Source organism: Spermophilus citellus (assembly GCF_964194105.1).
Source record: "Spermophilus citellus genome assembly, chromosome: 8".
NCBI classification, from domain to species: Eukaryota; Metazoa; Chordata; class Mammalia; order Rodentia; family Sciuridae; genus Spermophilus; species Spermophilus citellus.
The window spans coordinates 61,696,577-61,717,985 of record NC_138189.1 but is presented as its reverse complement, the minus strand read 5'-3'; the positions used below and the strand labels follow the sequence as shown (position 1 = coordinate 61,717,985).

Genomic DNA, 21,409 nt, shown 5'->3' with positions numbered 1-21,409 from the left:
TCAGTATTGGAGCAGGAAGGGAGAATATTGTTTCCTCTAATACAGCATCCTGTGGCATAGTAAGTTTTAGTCCCTATTTTTGAAGGGGTATGTGTGTGGCTCTGTTTTCAAGCTAAGAAGAAGAAGGTAGGGAGTAAGCTTAGTTAGGAGAGCAAAGATGTCTTAACACCTAGTGAAAAAGTAGCATGTTTAGTAGTTTGAGACATTATAAGTATTTCACATCTATATTAAAAAAAAGGGCTAAACAAGGTTAAATGGCTTGACCAAGTTCACTGCTATTAAATATAAGTACAAGACTAATTCTGTCAAATCCTACAACTCCATCATACTTAATAACTAAGGAAAGAAAATACTCTAAGTGTAGAAGCTATGATTGTAGGGAGAGCCATTTCTTCATATTATGAATGAATCTGTTTCTCTGAACACTTAGACCCAATTACAACTTTTTAGTAAAAGCAGGATTGAAAAATCTGTTATCGTTAACTGAGATAAAGGTTGTGTCCTTGAATTTCTTGGCTAATCTCTTGATGTGATGGATATAAAACTGCAAATAGGTAGATAGATTTTATTCTTATGACACAGTTAAGATTATGTGTACCTTTTAATACGAGAAAATCTAAATAGTAAGTTAAGCAAATAAGGAAGAATAATTTTTTTCATATAAGAAATAGTCTAGAAATAGGCAGACCAGAACTGGTTCAGCTGATTGTTCATGGCACCAGCTGGAAAATGCAGAGATGTAAAAGGGTGAAGGAATATATGCCATCTTTGCTAGATGGGGCCTCTAAGAAAATTTCTATAGAAATCAGACTTCTTATGTCTCATTGGTCAGAACTGTATCACACGACGACTTGAAACTAGTAAATGACAGAGATGACGAATGGTATCTGTGTCTTATGCCCCCTTCACTTAGTTTCTTTTTGTGGGATGGTCTAAATAACTAAATCACAAATTTGCATTGTGCCTTTTAGATTCACATTGGTGCAGAAGCATACAGTGGAATTTAACCAAGTGGCAATGGCTAATTCAGATGGATCCGAAGCTATGCTGAACAGAGTGATGACGAAAGATAACATTGGTGTTGCTGTGGTATTAGAGGTCCACAAAGAACTATTTGGAGCAGGTGAGTGCAATTTAAAATATTCTTATTAATAAATACCTTTCCAACTCTTCTTAAAGCAGGTGAAGAGATCTTATTGTTACTTATTGCAAAGTTATTTGCTTGTCTTGAGGAAAGCTGAGGAAGATGGGCAGGAAAACACCATTTATTTATGAAACATTGTTTCTTGGGATTTTTTTTGAGAGATTCTGTGGTCTCTGTTATTATTATTATTATTATTACTATTATTTTTTAACCTATAAGGTAATTTGTGTAAGGTCTTTTAATATACCATTAATTCCAAAAGGTTCCTTGAAATAGAGAATGTTTTGGTTATTCTGAATTTAGAAATTATAATGATTTGGCCCTCTTTTGAGCCATATTTTTAGTTTCTTGTCTTTGAGCCTTTTGTTCTTTAAGGTTAAATACTTGGCACATTTTCTTTCTTTCTTTCTTTCTTTCTTTCTTTCTTTCTTTCTTTCTTTCTTTCTTTCTCTTGTTATATCTCAAGTCATTGTTATGGTAAGAGCAGATTTTTATCTATGCAGAACTGTTCTTCAGCTTTTAAGCTTATTTATAGATGGTTTCAGAATCAGAAATTCATTATGTACTTTGTGTTATCTAGACCTCTTTTTACCCTTTTCTATTGCCTGCCTCCAAGTGTTATATTGTTTACTCCTTTGTTTTAAGGAAGAACAAGAAGGAAGTGAGGCTACCTCAGTACTTTTCTTTTTCCCTATACTTTTTGCAGAAGAGAAGATTTTTTCACGTTTGAGTTTGATTTGAATTATTCAGACCCTGAGTATGTGTCCTTTTCCCATCATCCTTCAGTGTATCCTTCATTGAGAAGGATAAACTGTGAGATTTGACTTTTCTTTCTTTTGAGCCTCTTCATTGTTATATATTTTTATAAATTTTATCTATTTTTTGTCATTCCCATCACTTTTCTCCTTTGGTACTTTTGTTCTGATATGATAGTAATCAAGTTTATTTTGGAGTTTTACTCCCCTTTTAACTTGGAGAAGAGTAATTCCAGACTATACAGTGGGTACTTTCACTGAAATATGTATCTTTTGTATTCCTAGAAGAAGAATTTAATAATATAGAAAGTGCTTACAGCTCCTTTGCTAAAGCAAAGGGCACATTTTTAATATTTTATGTAGTGAACAGTAGAGACAAGATCTCACTGAGTTGCTTAGCGCTTCGCTTTTGCTGAGGCTGGTTTTGAACTCTTGATCCTCCTGCCTCAGCCTCCTAGTTGCTGGGATTACAGATGTGTGCCACCACGCTTGGCAACTTTTACAATTTTTAATATATTATCCTGTCTACCATTTGGAAAGTAACTATGTTAGTGTTTATTTTGACAGAATTAAAAAATAGGATTTTTATGGGGGAAAAATAACCTTAGTTGAATTCTCACTTTCCAAATGAACCTGAATACCAAAATGGTAACTAACTGGTCCAAGACCACACAAAATAATTAGTAATAAAGCCTGGTCTGAAACACAATTCTCATTTATCCTGGTGTGTGTTAGTAAATTTGTTTAGGTAGAAAATTGACTTATTTTGTAGAGCTTAATATCATGTGGTCTTTTATTACTGATCAGGAAATGCAAGATCAATTAAAATCTAGGTAACTTAATAACTGAAATCCTGCCTAAGTTATTGTTGTATTTAATCAACAGATAGTTCAAAGTGCTTATTTAAACTAAGAACTCAGCAAATGCAAGGCATTATAATCAAATGTTGATTATATCATGATATAATTCCTAACTTGGGTATTTAGATAAATGCAAGGATCAGCAAAGTTTTACTGTAAAGGAATAGATAGTAAATATTGTAGGCTCTATAGGCTACCTAAGTCTTAATCACAGATTCTCCAACTCTCACCCTTCTTTCCTTCCTTTTAAAAATATATAAGCATCCTTAGCTCGCATGGGCTACACAGAAACATATGTGGGGCCATGTTTAGCTTATGGGCTACTTTGTCAACTCGATCTGGAAGAGTAATTTCCATATTAGGATTACTAGAATCTTAGCCCCTTGACTTCTGAGAACCAGATTGAAATAAAAGGGAAGGTATAAATTCCTGGAAAAGAGTAAAGAAATTGCTATGGATTTAAAAAAATTTTTTTTTTAAAAGATACTAGTTGTTGACAGACCTTTACTTTATTTTTATGTGGTGCCGGGAATCGAACCCAGTGCCTCACACATGTAAGGCAAGCACTCTACGACTGAGCTACAACCCCAGCCCTGCTATGAATCTTTTTGTGAAAACTTTAAGATACCACTTTTCCTGAGACATAAAGCATAACTTTATCTTTTTTTATAATGTTTAAATTTAGGTATGAAGCCTATTCATGCTGCAGACAAACAGCTGCTTATAGTGGCAAATGCCCACATGCATTGGGACCCAGAGTATTCTGATGTGAAACTTATCCAGACCATGATGTTTGTCTCAGAGGTTAAAAACATTTTGGAGAAAGCCTCAAGTAGGCCTGGCAGCCCAACTGCAGATCCTAATTCCATCCCGCTGGTGCTATGTGCAGATCTTAACTCATTGCCAGATTCAGGTATTTATAACATCATTTCCTTCTTGTTTTCAGTTTTGCTTTTACTCTGAGTTGAAAGCCTTGTAACTCCTTGTAACTTGTAATTTTTGGAGTTGAAAATTTCTCTTTTAAATTAAGAAGTATATCAGTGAGAATTGCAGGGATAGGGCAGTAAGCAATTGAGGAAAGTTTAATAAGGAAACTATTTCCAAAGGTGTGGTGAGGTTTAAGGGAAAAAAAAGAATGAATGTTGCAGTACTCAATCACAGGGGCTTTTGGTCTGGGAGCTGTCAGCAGAACTTGTAAAAAAAAAAAAGTAGATTATAGAAGAGAACCACATAATAGGAACAATGACTTTGAACTGAATGATGGCTGCAAAAACCAGTAAGAAGGGACTTTGCTTCTCTCTCTCTGATCTCTTGCCAGTGCTGCCCATTGACTAAATCCAACTAAAAGCTAGAGTGGGAGAAGGGTTTTGCAGTTAATGCAATAAAGATAGCTTCCTAAGGAGTAAAATAAAGAACGGTGATCTGAATGGGCAACCAGAAAATATTCATTGGTTAATAGTTGGAAGATTTTCAGTGAATAACTGATACTAGGTATAGAAGAATGATCAAAACACCTAGAATTTCATATTATTTCTTGATCTCCATTAACTATTTATAACTTGACTTCTGTCATTTTAGATCTCTGCAAAACTCAGTTTTCTGTTTCATGAAATTAGTTGATTAATTAAGTAAGTAAGTTTATTTTGGTACTGGGAATTGAACTCATGGGCACTTTAGCATTGAGCTACATCCCTAGACCGTTTTAATATTTAGTTGTAGATGAACACACAGTATCTTTTTATTTATTTTTATGTGGTACTGAGGATTGAATCCAGTGCCTCACACATATTAGGCAAGTGCCTTACCACTGAGCTACAGCCCCAGCCCCCTTTTTATTTTTTTATTTTGAGGCGCAAACTTGCCAAGTTGCTGAGGTTGACCTTAAACTTGTGCTCCTCCTACCTCAGCTCTTGAGTTACTGAGATTACAGGCACGCACCATGATTCCAGGCTTCAGTTTTCTATTTGATGCTAAATGTCAAACATAAAACATTAAGGTATTACTTTTTTATTATTACCAAAGCATATTCTAAATTTTGTATGTTATCATTATTATTAGGCTATTAAAAAGCAGCCAACAATAAACATAAAACAACCCAAATGCCTATAATTGGAATGTTTAAAAAAAGTCACTAAACATCTTTCTCTTTTAGAAAATAAATGCTGAAATCTTTATTTACACATGTTTTATGACCAATAGGCCAGTTGGCACCTTAACCATACTCTCCTTTTTTTAATCCTCTGAGTTGAATTGCTCTGATATACAAGTGTTTCTCCTATTTAATTTGATTTCATTCAGCCAGTTACTGTCATTTGTCAGCCAAGCATAGTGAGCTGACTGGAGACTTTCAGGTTGGAATCCTACTTCTGCCACTAACTAACAGTATGGTCCGTGATCAAGTTTCTCAAATTTAAATAAGAAAATAATCATTTTACATATACCATATAGAGTTGTTGTTTGTGAGGTTTAAGTTTGTAAAGCACTTAAGATAGGCATATAATAAATAGTAGGTAAATGGTAATTTTTTGATACTGATATTACATTAATTACTTCTTCATTGTATCTTTCGATCATCCTGATCACAGATAGGAAGAGACTCTAATATTAGTGTCTACTAATTATCATCATAAGAGTTGTGATAATTTTTTCATGTTTCCTAAAATACTGGAAACTGTACTTTCTGAATTCTCTTCATCTTTTTAGATACACCTAATAATTTGGTCAAATAATATGTCTGTGGCATATAAATAATCTTTGTAGCGTCAGGCTGAGAAAACTCATGCTAGCTCAAAATAATGATGTTGTCTAGCTGACACTAGACATTGAAATGTTGAAGATGTAAAATGTTTTTGTTGAATTATTTTTTATTACATATGCTATATTTTATGTTTCCAAAGTTGTTGATTGTGTAGAATAGGAAAATATTCAAGAGATAGATAGGTTTAGAATAATATTCCCAAAACACTTAAGGTCAAGATCATTCTGGTAAATGTTGCTTAGATCCTTGAAATCATATAAAGCTGAAGGAACTATTAAGAAACGCTGTTCTAGGTAATCTGGATACTTTGTTCTGAAATAAGCAAATATCCTTAAAAAATTTTTAATAATAAAGAAGATGGTTTCATATGACTCAAAACCATTAAAACGACTCTGAACCTGGTATAGCTACCTGGCTACAGGTCTTAACTGTTAAAGAATTGTGTAAGGACTAAATGCTAACTGGTATTGTTCCTTTCTTTACTCTGCTAGGTGTTGTGGAATATTTAAGCAATGGAGGAGTAGCTGACAACCATAAAGATTTCAAGGAACTAAGGTACAATGAGTGTCTTATGAACTTCAGCTGCAATGGAAAAAATGGAAGCTCAGAAGGGAGAATTACACATGGCTTCCAACTTAAGAGCGCCTATGAAAATAACTTGATGCCTTACACCAATTACACCTTTGATTTCAAAGTGAGTAGCAGCCTATGTGCCTGTGTTGAAAGTATTTCAAATGTAAACTTGTGACAAGAAAAGTATAATTTCTGTACTTAAAATTCACTTTTTTAGATTCTCAAAATGTCAAGTCTAAGTGTACATCTAAATATAAGGAATTTTGATAGGTTTGTGGTGGTTATTGTCTTAACAATTTGTTTTTTAATCTTTATTTTTTCAAATTTCAAATAATACTGATGATAACAAACACTTCTAAAATGTTTACAATGTTCCAGACATGTTTAACATACTGGACTATAAACTTATCTTTTTTAATATTTATTTTTTAGTTGCAATTTGACACAATATCTTTATTTATTTTTATGTGATGCTGAGGATCGAACCCGGGGCCTCGCACGTGCTAGGCGAGTGCTCTACTGCTGAGCCACAATCCCACTCCCTAAACTTATTTTGAATGGATTTATATGATGTTTAATAACAAAATTTCTTAGTACTTTTCATCTATATTTATCTTTAAAATTTCTAAGTTTCTTTTAAAGAAGGGGTTATAGGTTACGCATAACATCTTATATCCATTTAGTCATACCAATATATTCCCATACATTGGAACACTCCATCTTTAAAAAGGAAAAAGACAGTTTTTGCAAAATAAGAAAAAGAAATTAAAGGACTATTGTACAGGGCCAGCTGTTCTTTAAAGAGATTGATCATGGTGGCTTTCTATAGTTAATCCCTTTTTTATTGCCTATTTTCTAATCACTTTGTCTCCCTTTAGCTCTTATTTTGTTCCTATTTTATTTTCTGGCATTTCAGGCGTCTATACTAATATACTATCCTGAAAAAATAAATATTTTAGAAAGTGGTTTGGTATAAGCAGCCATGAGAGGATTAATACAATACCAAAGGAAATTTGTGGGCTTTTTCACAACTCCAGTAGCCTTTTTTTCATTTTTAGTGTTTGCTCCTGAAAACAAATTATTTATCAGCTTTTGTAATCAGGAAGTTGGGGGAAAAGCTGCTTAGAAGTTGATTGTAATTTGGTATTTTTGCTATTAGATAATTCTATCCAGTGATAGTTCATTTTGTTTTAATCACCCATATGCAATGATGTGCTGGTAAATATTTCTTGGAAAAAGAAGTCCTGATCTGTAGAGTTTGCTGATTTCTGTGGTTTAAATGCTTATGCTAAAGCATATTCCAAGCTCCCAGAATGCTACCTTTGAATGTAGTGTTGTGAAGGTGTACTAAAAAAGTTGGTACTAGCTGGCTTCAGGCACACCAGTGTAAGCTTAAAGAAACACCTCTATATTTAATGATAGTTTACTATAGGTTAAATCCTATCCTTTTAACTATAATGATAAATCTGCTAGTATAACCCAGAAATCCTGTAATAAAATTTCTCCAAAAGAAGTGTTCAATAATTCTACAACTGTTAATGTTTTGGTATGAATATAAGTAAAAGAAAACAGATATTATTTCTTCCTTGTTTTTTTAAAAGTTACTTTTTTCTTGTTCAAAAGCAAAAATCAGAGAAACAAAATTTGGCTATCAATCTAAGCTGTCTTCCTCAATCATCTGAATTGGTCTAAAATTCTTTGTTAAAATTTCTTCAGAATCTATTATGGATGTTAATAATCAAATCAACATTCAGACTGGCTAAATGAGTACAGTTAAAGTACCAGAAATGCTTGGCTTGGAGAGTAATGAAATAGAAGAACAGAGTTAGAAATGAGTGGAAAAGAGGCATGTATATGGGTAGATAAGTAGACTGGCTGAATAGATAGATGGGATGAGAGTGTAGAATGGGATAGAAGGAAGGATGCTTAGAGAATGAAATAAGGGCATTTCTGACTAGAAAGAATGAACAATAAACATTGCAGATTTATATGAAGGATTTTATGTCATTCTATCCCAATATTGAAGAAAGTCAATAAAAAAGATTAACACCAAATATAAAGTATCCTGTGATCAACTGTAAATACAGATCCTACAATAGTGTCCTGCCATTGCCTCACTGAGATGTTATTTAATTTTGTTTACTTGGCTGAGCATTTGTTTACTTTCTTGTTACTGAATAAGTATTTAGAATCCAGTCCCTTTATCTAGAAATGGTTTGGAGTGAATTGAAATATAGCTGTTAGGAGAATTACTTCTTTCTTAGCATTATTTACAGACCAAATAAGTTTAATAAACAGTTTTATTGAAACCTACTGCTGTTCCTCACTGGTCCCTCATACCCCCAATCTAAAAGCATTTTTAGTCAGCTTTTTTATCATTGTGACCAGAATACCTGACAAGAGCAACTTAGAGGAGGAAAAGTTTATTTTAAGAGGAAGAAAAGTTTATTTTAGTATTTTATTTTCTTGTTTGAAGCAAAGGGTGGTCTCAAAGGGGAGGTATAGCACCCTGGTCCTTGTTAACTCTTTTTCTGAAATATATCTATAAAACCAGACATTAAGCAAAATGAGGGAATAATACCTTGTCATCATATAATTTCTAGACTATTTGGACTTGAAGCATTAATGACGGAAGTCCTCCTAGATTCCTTAATTTATGGTAAAGTAAGGTTAGAAAAGGTCTTTTCTCTCAAAAGAATTATTTTGGTCTTGGTTATATAAAAATTGGCAAATTAAAGTCATGGTTTCTAGAATCTCTTAGTAGATACCATTATTATGTATAGTATTTGTAAATAGGTACTTTCAACTGTAGAAATATTTTTTTTTTTTCTATTTGGGTTTATGTTCTCTTGGTTTAGACAGGAACCATATAGGAAAAATGTGAATTTGTTATCTTGCATTCACAGCCTGGGACAATCAAGCACACTACTCTTTGAGATTTACTGATCAGACAAATCATCTAGCTCTGAGAGATACAACTGATATATTTGGGTCCCTGCCAAATATTTTTTATTTAGATATCCTTATATAGTAAGGAAATCTAGAAATGATTGTGTATCAGGGTTTGTGGAAATTAGAATAGTTAGCTGTGTGCTAGCTATATGTTGTTATACATGTTCTTATTTTCCCACTTACTATAACAGTACAGTTTCCACATTTATACTGATAAGTATTAGATTTCACTAAAAAACCAAGCAGGACAATTCTAAAAATACCTAGACATAATTTGGTGTGTATTGTAGCTCCTTAGTTTATCACTTATTCACACATGGGAGTTTTTATGATTCACTAGGATGCTCTGTTTCATGTAATACCCATTGAAGATTTGAACCTTATTTGATCCTGCAGTAAAATAGATCTCAGAAGTAAAGATTATTTGTTTTGCTTTTATAAAATTATGAAGTTTTCTTTACGTAGAGTTTTTCTATTATCTAAACATTTTTTTTTCTCCCCCCTATTCTCAACCCCCAATCTCTTTCTAGGGCGTGATTGACTACATTTTCTATTCCAAGACTCATATGAACGTGCTTGGTGTCCTGGGGCCTTTAGATCCTCAATGGCTGGTTGAGAACAACATCACTGGGTGTCCACACCCTCACATCCCTTCAGACCACTTCTCACTGTTAACACAACTTGAACTCCACCCTCCACTCCTGCCTCTTGTCAATGGTGTTCACTTGCCTAATCGGAGGTAGTGGAGTACTGCCCCGCAAAGACGGGGATCTGTTGCTATGGACCTGTATAGTTGTAAATCAAAGTATGTAGGAGTGAAGTATGGCCATCCTTAAGCTGCTTCTTCAGGTTCCTTTCATTATGTGTTTGCTATAAGACTTTGTACATTTTTGTGCATATTGATATCATTTGGCACTAGGGCTGGAACCAAAGTATTATTGTCTTTCCAAAATTTTAATTTAACGTGTTTTTAAATTGGATTTTCTTCATATTATATTAGGAGTCAGCATTCATAATTGATTAATCACCTATTTGAGGCCAAGCAACAATGTATTTGTTTTTTCAAAACAAATACATTCTTTTGAATGGTTTCAAATGAGCCAGTTGATTTTGTAAAAGGCAATTTTTTAAAACTATAAATATAAGATTTTAAATTGAATGATGGCATGCCTTCCAGGGAAAACTTTTTTGAATTTCTGTTTTCCTTTATATCAGACCAATTTTTGGCTCCCCAAGTCATTTGCACATTAACAAAGCACTTAAATTTGCTTGATCTGTACATAAACTATGATATAACCTCTAGCTGTAATAAGAAAATTGAGAAATTTGAGAAATTAAAAGATGATTGCACAATATGCTTTCAGAATCAAGCATTTAACAGCACATGACAGTTTGTTGGCTAAACACTGGTTGTTTTGTTTTGGTTTGTTTTGAGAAATCACTCTGTTATTTTTGTCCCTAATATTAGTTATAACCTGTTTAAAAGTATTCTAAGCCTGTCTCTCTAGTTTATTTATAGGGCAACAGCAGGTAATTTATACTGCCATATATCTTGAAAATAGAATTTGGTGTGTTTAGGATGCCCACAAATTTAGTGTCCAGTATTTTTCATTACCTACTTATCCTTGTTTTCTATCTGGTTATACTGGGAAAAGAGATAACGTCATTTTGCCTTTATAATCAAATATTTACAAAACAAACTGCTGAGAAAAAAGACCCTGATCAAAGTTTCAGAAAGGGAAAGCCATACAGATATTTCATGTGTTTCCCAAAGTAGGTTAAATGGTTGTTGGTTTTGATTGAGGTTACTAATAGAAAGGATTTGAGGGGGAGAAAGAACAGATTTTGGGCAGTAGTTGAAAATCTTGGATCATTTTTTTTCCTGACTCTAGCTGCCAAATGGCCATCATATGCTTTTAATCTTTGTTTCCATTGTCTGTCAGGGTTGAATTAAAAAGCTACTGGTTTATTCCCAACTGTTGATGCCTTCAGATATGTTGGAATCCTTTTTTTTTTTTAATACCCAGGAGGAGCCAGTTGAAAATCTGTGACTCAAGAGGCAGTGAACGTAATATCTCGTTTTCTGGGGGGAAAAATTGGTTGGCTACTTGATGTTAATTATGGCACAGTAACAGGAAAAGGTTGTGTCTGTGTTTTTAAGTTTTTCTTTATTCTGCTTTTTTGCTGCTATAAGAGTTTTCTGAAATTTATATTTTAAGACTTTTCATGCACTTTACTGTTTCTAGTCTCAAAATGTGATATTTTTAATAAATGAGAAATTTTCCATTATGTGAATGAAATTTTAAAAGAAAATAGCCTATATTTGTGTCTCACTAATATATAAAGTACAAGTCAAATTTAAATTATTTAATTAGTTTTAAATATATACAATTTGTCTCCTTTTTCAAACCTGACATCTTAGGCTGTTTTATTATTAAATGATGCATTTCCTTTGGTCATTTTATACTAATTTCTTCCATAGTAAATTAATCAGGCTATATAAGATAGTATATCCCCTGAAGGGTAATTTTAGTGGGACAAGGGTGGTGGGATGATGTAATATCATATATGGGATTGCATCAGAAGGGTTCTGTAAAGCCTAAACTCCCTTTTAAAAGTGCCTAGTGATAGAGGCGTTGTTTGTCATCTGCTATAATTGGAATGTCATTGTAGTTCAGTGAAGTTTGATGTAAATAAAATATTCTTTTAAAAATGTTAAAGTACCAGAATAAACAAAAAGAAACAACTCTTAAGATGACAGATTTTCCTCAATGTACAGGTATCCCTTCTTATATACCTCAAGCATCCAACATCTAGCCATGCAAATTGATTACCTGAAGCATAGTACTGGAAAGTAGAATAGCATGAAAAACTTAATTTTGTGGACATTACCTTTTTTTGTAATCGGCTACTGTATGTTTTATTTTAGATCTTTTTTTTGGGTGGATTTTCTGCTCTGGAGGTATATGCACTAACAAAATATTTTCCTCCTTTCATTATACGCATGTTAATTAGCAATGTGAGCAATATTTCCTACCATACTTCACTCCCAATATTTTTTGAGATGTTTGTATAAAATGGAATTTAAAGTTCACTTATGATTGTATATGAACCACAGAGGAGCCCATTTATTAATAAAAAAAACCCCTTTTTTAATAGTTAAATGTAGAGGGAAAAATAAAAAATTGGGAAACATTGTAAACAGCTTAAGTTTATTTTGTGTATGATTGAGGCACTCTGTTGCAGGAAGGTGTGTAATTGGGTTCTCTCTGCTTCCAAATGCACTCTTTCAAACCATTCATTATCCTGTGTATTTTTAATGTGGTTTGAGTAAATGTTGGTAGTAGCTCTGTTGAAGTAGGTAATTGTGTTTTGTTTTGGGTGGCACACACACTTGGGGCATGGTGACCCAAATTTCATGTGCACGGTTTCCCTTAAGCCCATTGCCCAAATTTCACACACCCTTCACCCTTTGTTCCCTTTGTAAAAGGAGTGGTATCTGTTTTGAGCTGCCAATTCAGGTGATCAGAAATGCTGCTATCCTCAGCATTGTCTTGTTAAAATGCATGCCATTTGGAACTTTGGCAGTGAGAAGCCAAAAGGAAGAGGTGAATGACATACAGTAGTTTATGTTCAATGAAAGCAAAATATATATGCTCATATACTTTCTAGTTTTCAGAATAAGTTAAGCTTTATACCATTGAGCTGCTGCATATTTTATCTGAAGATAAGAGAAATTTTGGGCATTTTTCGATTGTGATATGTTTCTTTTAAATTGTTAAATATGATTCCTGATATTTATCTGGGAACTGGAGTGTTCTTTAAATTTATTAAAACAGTGTTTGAGGAAGGGAAAACTGCACTGTTTGCCATTATAACAGTCATACAAGTGCATGTCAAGTCACCCACTCACTCAGGCATCAATATCCGCCTCATAGCTTTATACATTTTGATGGGGAATATTGCAGCATCCTCAGGACTGACATCTGGAAAAGGCTCAAATCCACTTACTGCTCCTTGCTTGTTGACTTTGTTTTAAAATATTGTGCCTGGTGTCAACTTTTAAGCAACAGCACTGCCTAAAAGCAAGCAGAGAACAGAATCCCAGCACCATTCTATAGGCAACTTTTTAGAATTCAGATATAGTAAATCTGTTCAAGATTTATGATGTTTTATGTAAAAAAAAATTTTGTACAACATAGCTGAATATTTTTGTTTTATTTCTTTGATGTGAGGCGTGTGAACGTTCGTTTGAATATCACATGTTAAAGTCAGGTATGGCACAATGGGTTCTGAGACCAGCTTTTTCCCCCTCCCATTTGCCTTGTTCCAAGCTCTTTCTTTTCAAATTACTTTTCTTATATTCATAGGCAGATATTTAATTTTACTAATAAGCATCCTGTGTGAATGTATTAAAAAAGCCACTGTGTTTTAGTGTTGTAGTTTGCAGAAATATAAAACTCTGTTCCTTATTTGCTCCTATTTTTGTGTCTTAGAGTTATATATTAAATCACAGAAGCAAGGGAGAAGGTTGAAAGATATCTAAGGCTCATATCACTTGATTCTATAGCAGATTACATTAGAATTGAGGGTGTGGCACATTAAAACCGGAACATGGGCAAACATCTATTTAAAAATTCTGTCTCCTAAGTATATATTGTTAAATGGTTGAAAATTTAAGTCTGCATTTCCAAGAATTTCTAAAAATCACTGATGTTGCTATTTGATATTGAAAGAAAAGATTACGAGTACAGAAAGCACATGGAGGTATATATTCTTTGAAGGAACTGGAGGCATATAATTTGTCATTCCTAATACAAGGCTAGATTTTCTATTGTTAAAAATTGCCTGTGTCCCAATACTTATTTGATTCTTAGCTTTTATATTCTGAATTTGAGATATTTTAATAGCTTTGCAAAATATGTTGACTGATAGTAGCTTCAGTCACAGAAATCGTGATCAGTTTTTGTTACAGAATGATTTTATGGCTAGCAGAAGCTTTATGGCACATTTTCAAATAACTCATGTTTGACATAAATGTGAATTTTCACATTTGTAAGATTTTCTCACACCTCCCCTCACTTTGAAAAAAGAAAACACCTTTCTAATGTGTTGAAGATTTGTTTACCCCCCTTTCCTTTTGAATTGTATCATGTTTATAGAACTCTGAATTATAGGTAGCAAATTAACTAAAGAAGTTAGAATTATTTTTCTAAGCCAGGAACTTCAACTAAAGTTTTGAATTTGTAGACAGATGGGAACTTTTATGCTTATGATTGCTTTGGGATTTTAATTTTATAATAGTATCATGATCATCAAATTGAATTTCAGATATAGTTAACTAGTGCATCTTTAACCTGGTGCATTTACCAAAGTTATAATCTGTTCAGTAGGATGCCCAGAGCATCTTTCAGAACTGTCACCAACAGCTAAGGGTAAAAAAGCCCTTATATCTGTACTGCAGGATGTTCTGAACAAGAACCTCTTGAAAGACGGTTGGCAGTTTTGAGGAAGGTATTAAGAAGCACGCATGTTTCTTATTTTTACCAAATCGCTTCTTTATGAAAATTTATCTTAAATCAAAAGGCCTGTAGAAAGAAAGAAAAGCAGGAAAAGCAAGCTTTATTAACCTAGTAAGTAATTTCTTTTGGCATAAGTTTGGTTAGACTTGGATTATTCTTGGAACCAAAGGAAAACAAGTATGTTGAGGTTTTCATTCAATAAACATGACATGGAAGTAATACCGCATTTCTAAGTTAAATAACTTTCAGTGTTAAAACATATGAATTAAGGACATGTCTATTAAATGTTAATTTTTTAATGGCACATTGTACAAACAATATCATTAAACTGAAATTAGAAGTGTCATCAGAAATAAATCACAATATGACAGGGTATGCAAATAAATGCCAAGTGATATGACTCTTTTGGCATGGTACATTTAGCTTTCAGAATCTTTCAGAAGGCATAATTTGCTGCTTATCACTAGTTATTTTGGTTATAGCAGTCTCCCTGAATTTAGATAATTTCACCGTTTGTCAGTTTTAACTTCAAAGCATAAGAATCATGGTAGCCCTCTCAGAAATGGTCCTTGCTTATTTCAGTTTTGTGTTAATTTCAAAGTACCAATACATTTTCTTTAAGCCATCATATTTATATAATCATATTTAATTTGCCTATAGTTATCTGAACTTACAAAATTGGCTCCGTGTTGATGTGTCAAACCATGGCTTTGCTTCGTACTGAACAGACATAGTATCTCCTGCTACTTGTGTCAATTTTGATGCAGTAAGTGATGCAGTATCTGGGTTTCTATTTATTTAGAAACTGTACTGTCCTTTCTCTGTGTTCAATTTACTAAAAAATGTATTCCCTTACCTGTGAAATTCCTGAGCGGTGCTCTGCCAGCTTTTGAGGGGAGGGGTTTGGATGGCTGTGTTACTGCACACTGGATCCGGAATCAGTGTTGTGAGTGGCAAATTTCTTAAACACCAGCAGCACTGAGAAGTGCACCATGGGCATTTGTACAGTTGTCCAAAAGCAAACACTGCTTTTACCTAGGAGAAGCTGAGGTCTAGAGTTAAGTAGGAGTACTTGGAATGTTTCAAGGAAGATGAATTTTTCAACTTTGTTATCTCTGAAGTAGGGTAGTATAGAGGTGGGTGGGGTTTTTTCTTATTTTTTTAAAGTGAATGTGTACCTTTTCTCTTTGGAAGGGCCAGAGTGTTTGGTCCATTCCACCATGAATTAATTTATATCATGTATTTTTCTTAATTTATATCTTCTATTGTGATTTATTTCAGCTGTATAATAAGTGCCAACTAATTGTCCATGGGACTATATACTCTTCTACTCAATTTACCATTGAAGTAGGGAGGGGTTCATTTATTTTCATGACCTGGAACTAAATAATTCATTGTTTTGCATACATTTGAGTCATTCTGTGGCCTATAGTGTTTTTGTAACTGATTCTAATGATCAGAAAGCAAAGCACATGATTTTAAAACTGAGCAAGGTGTTTGGGTAATTTTTTTCCCTGAATACTTGTTAGTTTCTATTAATAATATTCTAAAACAAATTGTTTCAGCTTATGTATTTGCTTTGTCCTAAGAAAAAGCCAAGCACTAAATCAACTTGTTATTGTGTTCCAATAATCAGTTTAAAATCCTAAGGTTTTTTTTTTTTTTTTAATTAGAGGATTTAATGAAGTGCCATGTAATTGTAGCTTGCTAGTGTTTAATGTTTAATAGACTGGTTCTGTGGTGTTCTAAACATTTTACACTCTGTCATCCCTGGAGAAAGTGGTTCTACTCTTATTGAACACATTCTCTCTGACAAATCACCAGCTGCTTTATTTTTCTATTTATTAAACAGTTGATGAGGTCTGGATCCTGACCTAACTGCTCAGCTGAGATGTTTTTTCACAATAGATGCTGTACAAAATGTGCGTGCAAAAGAACACAGTTGGGTGGTAGTATTTTTTCATTAATGTGAACATTGACTAAACAAAGCAGTCCTGCCTTTTAAATCTTGTGGCAGCTCAGAAGGGAGGTGCTTAAGAATCTTAACTACTATGTCAGATGACAAAATACTTTTTTCCATTTTGGAGATTGGGTACTGCTCACACATGATGTATAGGGCTAAATATATGCTTGTTTCCTTGCACCTGTGTACTTTCCCTTCTCTCCCTCCCTTTCCTTCCCCCCTGTAGGCAATAAATGGCCATTTTGCAACTGCATACTTTTGTCTTGGTTTTTGATTATTTGTGCAGTGTAAGTTTCTATTTTTAGTTTGGTTCTTTTATAAATTAGGGAGCCAAAGGAATTTAGACAAAATGAAGACAAATTCATGGTACTTTTTTTTCTGGTGAAAATTACATACATACTTTGTTTAGAATAGATTTTGAAGTTATGTGACTTGCTTTGCCATAGGAAATCCTATCAAAGGGACGTGTCATTTGGGTGGAATTTGGAGACGCAGTATGTAATTTGTTGTAATGCATTTTCTTGTGCCTTATGGATCATGAGAACATATGTTGAGATTGAACTTCTCATTCTAGATCCTTCAGTGACTGAACAGAACTCCCTGCTGATTTTTGGACATGTAGTATGAGTAAGAAACAACAGTCTCAGTGTGATATGAGGGCATAAATTTGGCCTATCCTGAATGATAGACAACCATCAAATCATCTGAGTTACCTGTATTGCCCAAACTCAGCAGCTTAGGCTCTCCAAGACCTAGAATAAATTCATTGAACAAACATTTAGGTTATATTCTATGAAAAAAAATGCTATAGGTGATGTAAAGACAGGCTCTCTGACCTCCACAAATTACTTTCTAAATACTCATATCACACAAGATGCTGAGATGTTTTAGAGTAAAGATAATCTTTAAATCTTAGGATTTTGGAAAGTGGGTGGTGAGGAGTGAGGTCACAGTGAAATAATTAGAAATCCAGCTATGGGAATATTCAAGTGAAAAATAAGTAGTGTGATTCAGAACATTAATCTTATAAACAACTGAGCTAAAACCATCTTAGTAAATGCTTGGATTATTTTGGCATATCAGAAATCTGGAGACTGAAACTTTCATGCTTACTGACTTGGCCTTTTAGCTAAGGATTCAATAAGATCCTATCACTGATCTTAAAACCTTGTCTTCATGGAAGTCATTATGCTGCCAACCTTCAAGAAGTTTCCCAAAAGCAGAGTCACCTGCAAAGTGAATTATAAGGTTAAGGTTTCAAGATAACTTCCATATTTTGGTACTTCTGAGAGAGGGCATTGACATCAAGTTTCCTTGCATTCACTGTGATCCTGGGCAAAACATGCTCATTAGTAAAATGGAGATTAGAACCTAAATCTTATGATATGCTTCTCAAAAGCAGAGGCCAAGACAAGGGCTTACACGGAGGTAATTTATTTGGGTAAGTGATCCAAGAAAGAATGAAGACTAGGATGAATGAAATCAGGAAGGAGGGAAAGCAAAACCAATGGTGTGTATATTGAGCTAATCAGATCTGCATTTAACAAGAACATAAGCTTGTCAAGGACCCTCTCAGGAGCTGAATAGAATGTTCCTTTACATTGTTGTCATCAGGGATGGGAAAAGAATTTATTTGTGGACTTTTCCCATGAGACAAGGGTTACTCTCTAAAGCTAAATTTCTAAATTCCTTTCCCTCACCCACATTTGTGCATATACCAAATTCATTTAGATTCTGCAGTTGTCCCAGAGAGTGATAGTGGAGAAATGGTATTAGGGGTATAGAAAGTGAAAAACATTTGATGTGGCTAAGGCAAAGTGCTGTAAGTTATACCTGTGTACATTTGGTTGGCAATGGTGAGAACAAGGAATGAGCTGAGAGGGAGCAGAAGAGCATGAGTCTGATACACTACCTTTTGTACCTTTGAGATCTGTTTGGGCCTGTTTTATCAGCCTTCTAGGTTGCAATGTGCTGTATCTGAACAAAAAATAGACTAGTAGTGGTGGAACCAAAGTAATTCACTGCTACAGCTAGTTCTCTGGCTGTGCTTAATGTGTCACCTTCCTTTTAACATCATGCATTCCAGAATCTACTCAGCTATGTACCAGCTTGTCAATAGCTTTCTGTTATTTCCCTGAGATTGGATGCCATACTTTCATCCCACAAGATATTTTTCACTTGTTAGATTATGGTTTCTTTCTCAAACATGAAAGAACCAACAGATGCCCAGTGAATCCCCTGGGTTCCAGACATGCTTCTTCCTCCCTTCCATCAGGTAGTAGCAATTCTGCTTTTTCTATGCCAATATTGTAAGTCTTTGTTTGTACAATAGCATCATAAGGCCAGAATGACCCCTTCTTTGGAGCAGCCTATGTCCAATGCCTGGGCATGTGTGGTTAGAAAGTTCTAGGCTTAGCCCATCTTCGCAACTCTGATAAACCATCTCATTTTCACATTTTCTAGGCTACTTTTGTTGAGACTGCTTGTCCTGCCCAAATTCTCTCAGTCCAACCCTCATTCCTTTCCTTCTCTTTCACAGGTTTTGATTCCAAGAGTATTCACTGAGCATTTCCTTCCCACTAATCATCTTAGAAGTTGCTTGCCAGGGAACTAAGTTTTATGTTTTGTTTTGCAGTACTGGGGATTGGGCTCAGGGGTACTCTGCCACCTGCTTACTAAGACTTTATATCTTGACTCTATAGAGTGCCACCATATCGGTGCAATCTTATTTGAGTCCCTTAGCCCACACTTTGAATATCCATTTTTCACTTGTTTCTTTAGTTTTTAGTTAGTGTTGGCCCAGATCTTAGAATTCTTTGGGTGAGTAAACTATTTTCTTTTGGTGTAGGTACTGTAGAACTTTGCTCAGGCTATGCTGTGATGTGACTGTAGTGGGTCTCAAGTTAATAGAAGAGGGTTGGGGTGAAGCTAAAGGAAGACAAGCATTTTGTGAGGCATCTGCTCCAGGTGAGAACTTTGCCTCGTATCTAGGCAAGGAGAGGTTTCTTTTATCAAGGGCGAGGGCCCTGAGGGTTAAGGATATCTGGGGAGTCAAGCTTCTCCTATTTTCATTTCCAAAGTTTCCCATCTTAGATCTTGGGCTTTTGCTTTGAATACACAGGGTTGAAAACCATGCCTGTATTTTTAGGGGCTCTGTTCCTGATGTGAAAATCCTAAGCCTGGTCTTTAATACTTTTTTTGCCCTGGAATATAGCCACTGGAATAATGGTCTTTAAATAGTCTTAGATACATTCTGACTTTCATAGTATACCTTCAATTATTGTTGGCTAATTTGAGCCCAACATTTTATTATTTTAATGTGCCTGAAGTCGGTTTTGGAAAGCAGATGTCCTCACAATCCTTACATTTACCATTCCCCATACTGTTTTAAGTGCTGTTCCTTTACACATAAGCCAATGCTTCCCTTACACTTCTGCTTCAGATCTGTCACCAATGAAAGCATACCAGGGGTCATCATCCAGTTATGGGGTAACTGGAGAGTGATCAAAGTCCAGAAGTCCATCTTGAGCCTTTGTTTTCTTGGGCCATTTCTGGTACTATGTTAACTTGAGTTCCCACAAACAATACAGCCTGAGATCTTCCTTGCAGATAGTGTATTTTGGGTTGTGATCTTAAGAAACAAAGTGGGGGCTGGGCTTGGGGCTCAGTGGTAGAACACTCACCTGGCATGTGTAGGGTACTGGGTTCGATTCTCGGCACCACATGAAGATGAATGAATAAAATAAAGGTATTGTGTCCATCTACAATTAAAAATATATATTTTTTAAATTAAAAAAAAGGTGAGGACTAGGAAGAATCATATAGGGAAGGATGAAAAGCCAGTTCAATGGTGGGTTAATGAGCTAATCACTTCTGCAGGTAACTGAGGCTTGATCCTACCAGGAATTTTCTGAGGGACCATGTAAAACGTACCTCAGAATGTCCACCTGTGGAGTAGAAGAGAATATTGATCCAATGGCCCCTGTATCCCATTGGATAAAGTTCATTTACCTGGGTTTTAACTTCCTCTCAGATTGAGCTTTATTTTTTTTAAATATGGCATGGTGAAGGATTTTACATTTTTGTTACAGCAAATCAAGAAAATCTACTTAATTACGATAGCAAATGATAAAAAGTCCTCAGTAGTTCTTTTTTTTAGTACTGGGTATTGGATCCAGGGGATGCTTTACCACTGAGCTTCATCCCCAACCCTTTTTATATTTTATTTTGAGACAGGGTCTCACTTAGTTGTTGTGGGTCTCATTAAGTTGCCCAGGCTGGCCTCAAAGTTGGGATCCTTCTGCTTCAGCTTCCCATGTTTCTGGGTGTACGGAGGTGCACCACCATGTCTGGTGCCAAAGATAAAATTCTAAATAACAGTCCTGTTTTTTTTCTGAGCATTTTATATAAACTTGTATCATGACAAGTTGGTCATGACAGATATGTAAATTTATGTAAAAATTTATTGTTAAAAAGGTTTTTTACATGCTGGGTACTAAACAATGTATGCTTGTATACCTTAATTTATTTAACCCTCACAAACCAGTAAAAAACATGCTATATTTTTCCAGAAATAACTGAAGCCCAGATAGTTTGGTAACTCAACAGTTGTGTGATCTTGGGCCCAGGTTGGTACAGGAAACAGGAAGGTCTGTGCAGCATGTCCAGACTATAGTGCAAGTGACCCTTCCCATTGGGCAATGGAACCCTTGCAGGCCTATGTTGTTAAGCGGTTCAGCTGCTATTATACAATGCTTTAATACTATGCAGGCAGTTATTTGGCACTTGAAGGTCCAGGGGCAACTTGGTATTCCCTGGCCCTGTGCTGATGTTAAATTGACAAATGTAATAATAGGCTCATAAAGGGTAGAGTAACCAAGTT

General features: G+C 34.6%; 1 protein-coding gene across 3 annotated transcripts in view; it reads left to right on the top strand.

Annotated features, from left to right (window-relative positions):
• Positions 1-21,004, top strand: part of CNOT6L (CCR4-NOT transcription complex subunit 6 like) — a 105,206-nt gene extending 84,202 nt beyond the window's left edge. For 2 of the 3 annotated variants that reach the window (XM_081303893.1, XM_081303892.1), the window contains exons 9-12: positions 972-1,123; positions 3,445-3,672; positions 6,009-6,211; positions 9,573-21,003. In XM_081303893.1, the coding sequence (XP_081160019.1) occupies positions 972-1,123; positions 3,445-3,672; positions 6,009-6,211; positions 9,573-9,785 (796 nt within the window). In that variant the 3' untranslated portion in view covers positions 9,786-21,003. Of the gene's footprint in view, positions 1-971; positions 1,124-3,444; positions 3,673-6,008; positions 6,212-9,572 lie in introns of all 3 variants that reach the window. The other variant, XM_081303891.1, reaches the window with a different exon arrangement.
• Positions 21,005-21,409: the final 405 nt, after the last annotated feature.